Source organism: Cydia pomonella, chromosome 4 (assembly GCF_033807575.1).
Source record: "Cydia pomonella isolate Wapato2018A chromosome 4, ilCydPomo1, whole genome shotgun sequence".
NCBI classification, from domain to species: domain Eukaryota; kingdom Metazoa; phylum Arthropoda; class Insecta; order Lepidoptera; family Tortricidae; genus Cydia; species Cydia pomonella.
The window spans coordinates 11,512,755-11,519,198 of NC_084706.1; the positions used below are offsets into that span (position 1 = coordinate 11,512,755).

General features: G+C 36.4%; 1 protein-coding gene across 1 annotated transcript; it reads left to right on the plus strand.

Annotated features, from left to right (window-relative positions):
- The first annotated feature begins 1,142 nt into the window (after positions 1-1,142).
- Positions 1,143-6,229, plus strand: LOC133517092 (uncharacterized). Its single transcript, XM_061850236.1, has one exon. The coding sequence runs from the start codon at positions 1,387-1,389 to the stop codon at positions 3,079-3,081; it is 1,695 nt and encodes a 564-aa protein (XP_061706220.1). The 5' UTR covers positions 1,143-1,386; the 3' UTR covers positions 3,082-6,229.
- Positions 6,230-6,444: the final 215 nt, after the last annotated feature.

Consider the following 6,444-nt stretch of genomic DNA (forward strand, 5'->3'; position numbering starts at 1 on the left):
CATAATATAGGATAAAGGGAGCCTTGTGAAGATAAAATCTATTCCACTTTTTTTCTACATACAAAGTAAACTTGGACCACCCTATTCGATAATCATGTATTTTTGTCAAGTTAGTTTTTATAAATTCTTCTAAACAGTAGTGCCATACATTTATTCACTTTTAAACTATGCTCGCGAGGTCTACAGCTCACAGAGCTACTAGTATTAACATCAATTAATTGCTCTGATAATATGTATAATATATGTAATACTTACTGTTCATAAGTGCTTGTTGCTTGGCCTACATAAATATAAAGTAAATATGATCTTGAAAAGCAAAAAGGTATGAAATAAGCAGCGTTATAGCCGTCATAGCCGTGTTGGGCCATGTATTATTATGTACCCTATCATAGCCGCCATTATCGTGTCGGGCAAGGATGCGTTATCTATACAGGTGATATTTATTTTTTGTTTGTACTGTGACAAGTTTTAGTTTTTCGAAGTATCTGCATGTTCAAGTTCATTAACTGGTAAAGAAAAGAGAAGGTCGGATAACGAGGACCGGCAAGGACGCACAAAAGTAACTTGCCACTTAGTATTGTTTTCTACTTGAAAAACTTTTGGGATTACTTAAGAAGTTAAAGAAGCGCCGAAAGAATAATCAAATTGTGTGTTACACCGGCTTTTGGTTGGTTTAAATGGTAAGTACCTAAGTTTATTTTTGTATCCTTTACCAGCCCTTTTATAACATAGTCTGACAAGCCAATTTTGTCAGTAGAAAAAGGAGGCAAATTGACAAATTGTGAATTTAGTGACTGAAATAAATTTAGTAACATTGTTTTGTCAGACCAGTTCAATATGTAAAAGACAAAATCTTTAAATTAACAAACGAGACTGGCATTTTGTATTTAAACTATTTGGTTAATTGTGCCTATAATGTATAAGTATGTATGGATAAAGTAATTATTGTAAATATGTCACATGGGTGGCATTGCTATCGCCGCGCTGCGATAATAGTGTACCTACCTACGCGTAAACAATCTCATTTCATTTGATCTTTAATATAAACGTAGTACGGAAGGTTTTTGAACGGCACTCATTATGAATACGCTCCGTTGCGTCGCTTGGGCAACTCAGCGATGTTTTAGGGGAGAGGGGGACGCCGGCCCAGTCGGCTCGGTCTATCTGTCTATCAGTATCGCCGATTCATTGCGCCGGCGTCGCGTGTACGTGTTCGTAGAATTTACGTGGCATAATGCCATAGTTGATTAAAATACGTAAATAAATGTATTGTTGCCTATCGAAGTGAAGTGAAAGTAGTCGCTTAAGTGACATACCTATTAATGCTGATACAGTCAACGATAATTGTTATCTGACATTGACAGTTTAAATGCAAGTGACAGTTGCATGATGGGTAAAGTGCTACTAGCGAACATTTTTAATAACCTGAAAATGGACAAAAAACTTGTTGATACAACGAAGGGGAAAGAGTATTTGTCGGTGCATAAGGAATTTCGTAGTGATTCAACCATAAGTGCTTCTGAACAACTTGTTGTTGACAATTTCAACAATAGAATATTTTGCCTGCAACGGGACACCATTGAAAATCTTTATAATATGGCTCGGCCGCCACTTCATCCTGATTTATTCGCAGATCGATGTAATGGATTAAAAAAACTTGCAGAAGAAATCGAACAGAATATTGATTTGATATGTGAATTGGAATATTTAATTAGAAACATTCCTGTTCGAGAAACCAAACACAGTATCCATCTTATCTTGCAGCATTTGCGGTTTTCGAGTGAAACTGAATTGATCACAGCGGAAGGGCTGTGTTTAATCCGAAATGATACGCCTTTACTGGCTGTGGGTTGTTATTTTCAGTCATTTAAACTGTACGAATTCTCGTACTTCTACGCAACAAATGAAACCGCTATAATTTGTCATTTATTTACCAAATTATGTCAGAATGTCGGATTAGATTGTCTAAAATTAGTCATTGGGGACCCTAGTGTTTTATCGACTAGTTTTACAAAATTTCCTAATTTATTCCATGGTTTGATGCCAGAGGTCACCGGAATTATTACGGAAAAATCGGACCTAGATTCAGCTGTAGACATTTTCCTCAACTCTGAACGTCATCCATTTTTTCTGTCATATATCTATGTACAAGAAAGTATATATAAGGATTTTAAGGACACCATTGCTTGGAAATGTAGATCACAACAAAATACCAACATAAGTTTCAAATCAAACTGCACAAATGCTTTCAAATATGAAACGAAAATACTTTACTTGGATTACGCTGGAAATATTGAAGACACCAAAAATCAAAACGATCAATTGGTATTCGTCGAAGCTTTCAGAACAATTAATGAACTCCTATCTCTCTTAAATAAGTCTAAGAAGCGTCTTTGTTTGTCTATATGGGCAAGCGGTGTATCAGAAGCGAATGAAATAGCACTGAACGCAAACGTACCCATTATCTGGATAAATGATTATTGCAAATTTGAAGGACCTCCCGAAGTATCACAGGCCATATTTGATAAAACGTACTTAAGGGGTCATGATTTCACTAAAAAAGAGATTATAGAACACCTGTCACAGCATCAGAAAGCTTGGGAGAAAAACACTTTCACAAAACGTTATGAAAAAGTAATTAAAGCATTTGAACTGGCTAATGAAGACATTGGAAGTGCCTTAAAAGCAAAAACAAAATCATACTGGAAGTACAATAACTTCGTTGCAGTGCAAGATAAAACTATGGTTATGGGATTTAGTTCACCTATCCCTTTGATAAGCTTTTACTGGACCAATGAATTAAACCATAATATCAACCATCCTAAAATGGTGTATATATGGTTAAGTATCGCCAAAGCTCTTATAAATGGAAGTGCTATATGTTATCATGTTATTAAGAAAAGGAATGATGACATAATAGCAGATTTACTTAAATCGTTGGCAAAATTTGGTCTTCCATTAGCTGAAATACAAAACACGGATTCCCCAACTTTGGAGCATACGATGACATATAGTTATTACGCTGAATGTGTTCAAACCAAAGTAATCTGGGCCAGTTTCGGAACCACTTTTGCAAACTGAAACAGTGTTTGACTGCAGATAATAATGATAAGAGATTTCTACAGATGCCTAGTTAAGTAACGAATTTAAATCTGAACATTTTTTTCGAGGTGTGTGGTCATAGTGTAAAATTAGTAATAAATAGGTCACAGGTCGTAAAGGCCCTCTTTATTCTTCAAAAACTGATGAGAAAGTTGTATTTTATCCACAAATAATTACATGCAAATTTTGAGTTCTGACAACTAGGCATCATGTTTACCGGTAGAATCAATTTTCAAGTGATAATTTTAGATGAAAAAAATTGATTTGTAAAGTTTATCACATTGTAGTTCCCTCGGTAGCAAACTTTGTTTTACCCTTCGCCTTGAAACCCACGCAACGCTCAAGATTCCACTTTTCGAGCCACTCACTACGCTCGTGGTAATTTTTTTAAATCTTTCGCTTGCTCGGGTATCATGAAAATTATCAGTGTCGGGTATCAGTTAATTTTAGTAAGGTTTGACCAATAAATTGTTTTAAGTAACATAATATATTTTACAGTACATATGGGGCTACTTTATAGCACTAGTGCGAGAAGTAGCATATTACGTTACTGTGTCGAACATTTAAAGGGCCATATGTACTGTAAAACGTTGTACGATACATGTGCGAATAGGTAATTCGCAACTCGTGTCGATTTAAAACACTCCCTTCGGTCGTGTTTTAATTTATCGCCACTCGTTTCGAATTTCCTATTTTTCGCACTTGTATCGTAATGTACTATAATTTAAAAATGTAATTACTCAACCTTATTCTTTAGGTGCAACTCATTAACTAATATCAACATTAATATCAACACCAGTACGAACTCATATAGTGCAAAATGGATCAAAACGTTTGTTCAAAATATTTATGTAGCTTAAGTTGAGGTTCGCAGATTTTCGCTTTTTTGGATAACAATACGGTTTCCAAAAATGTAATAAGAAAATTTGAGGCTTTTCTCTATTAACTTCATCGATTCGAAACTTAATTTCTTTATTTTCACTCAAAAGAAAAAAACGCGTTTAACCGATTTGCAGGATCGTAGTGATTCCATAAGAGCTCCGTGAACAAAGTTTTGTACGGAGCTCTAAAAACCACGAAAATAGGTTTAAAACGTTTTTGCACAAAAGCTAAAAACATTAAAATTACTTCTAAAGATTCGCAATTCGCGATCTAACTTTTTGTTAATACATACAAAAAAAAATCAAAAACATGATAATTATCTGCGATCCTAGGCACAGCCATCTCGCTCACGGTTACGCTCAGTGAGAGTGAGAGAAGAACCTGAATCCACGGGGCCTTAAATATCGTGCCCGTGAACTTGCACCTGTCTTCTTAACTCTCCTGCCGATACCGACATTTTAGGGTCAAAGTTCTTGTCGTTGTCTCGTTTCTTGTTCCAAAAACTTGTGACGGAGTGTAGCTTTTTGTATGAGATGAAATTTAGTTTTTAATTTCTCTCATGGTAAATGTAAAACACACGTACACTTAAAAAAAGACATGCAATAGCACTCGTCTTTTTTATTTATTTGATAAAATACAGAAATATAAGCGTGACAGAGTGGTCCAAAACAAGACAACGATATCTCCCTCTCAATTTTTATAAAATTATCGACTATTTCAATACGATGAGAGACTAACACTTTTAAGTCATGTTATTTACGTCGACTATCTAAATGTCGTAGTTCGCCATAACCACAAAAGATATTAAAGATATTACAATGTAGTTTTACCTATAACCTTTTGCTTGACTGTCTTTTAACTACCTTGATAGATAATGATTCCAAAGAAGTAATAGAATTAAGTTATTCTGTTATTATCATAATACGAGTATTAAATTATATCACAAATTAATATGCCGGTACAGTCAGAAATACTATTCGTTTAGCACATTTTCATACACTTATATGCAGGAGGGTTTACTTTTCGCTGCAGTTGACAGTACGAACAAAATTATCTTGGGGTACGGTAGTGCCACCGCCAAGACGAGCAAAGCGAAGCGCAAGGGCACTACCTACCATTTCTCGAAGCGCTTCGTTGTTTTTTGAACCCTCATAACTTGGTTTGGATAACACCAGATACACAAAATTCTCGAGATACAATGTCAATATTGGACTTATTAAGCATAAAAAATTTCAATCATAGCTCACATACTTTAGATTTTATTCATATCTAAAAACCCCGATTTCGTCACTGACTCACTCACTCATTCACTCATGATCATCATAATCCTTAGAGTACTTCCTAGTAGAAGCCCTAGGAAGCTGAAATTTGGATGGTATTAGTACACAAACAACAAAAAAAATGTACTTTTTTGCCCCTAGGGGGCTGAAAAGAAGAGTGGAAGTGTGTATGGGGAATCAATAACCTCTCGCTGAATCAATTTAGTTGAAAATTGGTATGTAGATAGTTTTTGTTAAAGATATAAAATAGTTTTCAACCCCAAAATCACCCCGTAGGGGAGAAAAAGGCATTAGGGAAAAAAGGGGTTGAAGATTGTATGGGGAATCAGTAATAAAAGCAGATCGTATTAAATATACCTTCAGATACGAATTTACAACCCATTAAAATAGGAGGTGGAATATTGCCATAAGCAACTTATAGAAGTGAATACCCATTAAAAACATTTTCATGTAAAATGTTGCCAAGACGAAACCATAAGGCTCGCACTGTCAAAAAATTATCAGATCTCTTGTAGAGCGAAGCTTCTAAGTCTACAAGCCTTATCTTTTTTTTTTTTTTTTTATAACGATAGGTAAGCGTTTGACCACGATCTCACCTGATGGTAAGTGATGATGCGGTCTACGGTGGAGCACGCTTACCTATGAGATACCTATTTACCCTAGCCTTGAAGAGACCCAGATTGTACTCATGCGGAAACACAGACTCGGGCAGGGCATTCCACTCCTTGGCAGTTCGCATAAGAAATGTTGAAGCAAAACGCTTCGTGCGTATTTGTGGAATACCTACCATGAAGCGGTGCCGGAGTGCCGATTGTCTGGTAGTCCGATGGTGAAATGGGGACGGAGGAATAAGGTTGTGCAGTTCCTCGGCACACTCTCCGAAATGTATCCTGTAAAAGATCGTTAGGCTGGCAACCTTGCGACGATGCTCCAGACTTTGGAGTCGAGCATTCGTCAGATCGTCATCATTAATGATTCTCTTGGCTCTCCTCTCAACTGACTCGAGTGCCTCAAGCTGGTATTTTGCTGAACCATCCCACAGATGCGAACAGTATTCCACACACGATCGCACTTGTGCTAGGTAAAGGTCGAGCAGTTGCCTAGGTGTAAAATACTGCCTCACCTTGTTGAGGATGCCCAGCTTTTTTGCTGCTAACTGTGCTTTCGACTCGATGTGCGG

Bases quoted from the DNA above. Each gene is read 5' to 3' on its own strand.
- LOC133517092 (XM_061850236.1), top strand. From the start codon at position 1,387: ATGATGGGTAAAGTGCTACTAGCGAACATTTTTAATAACCTGAAAATG.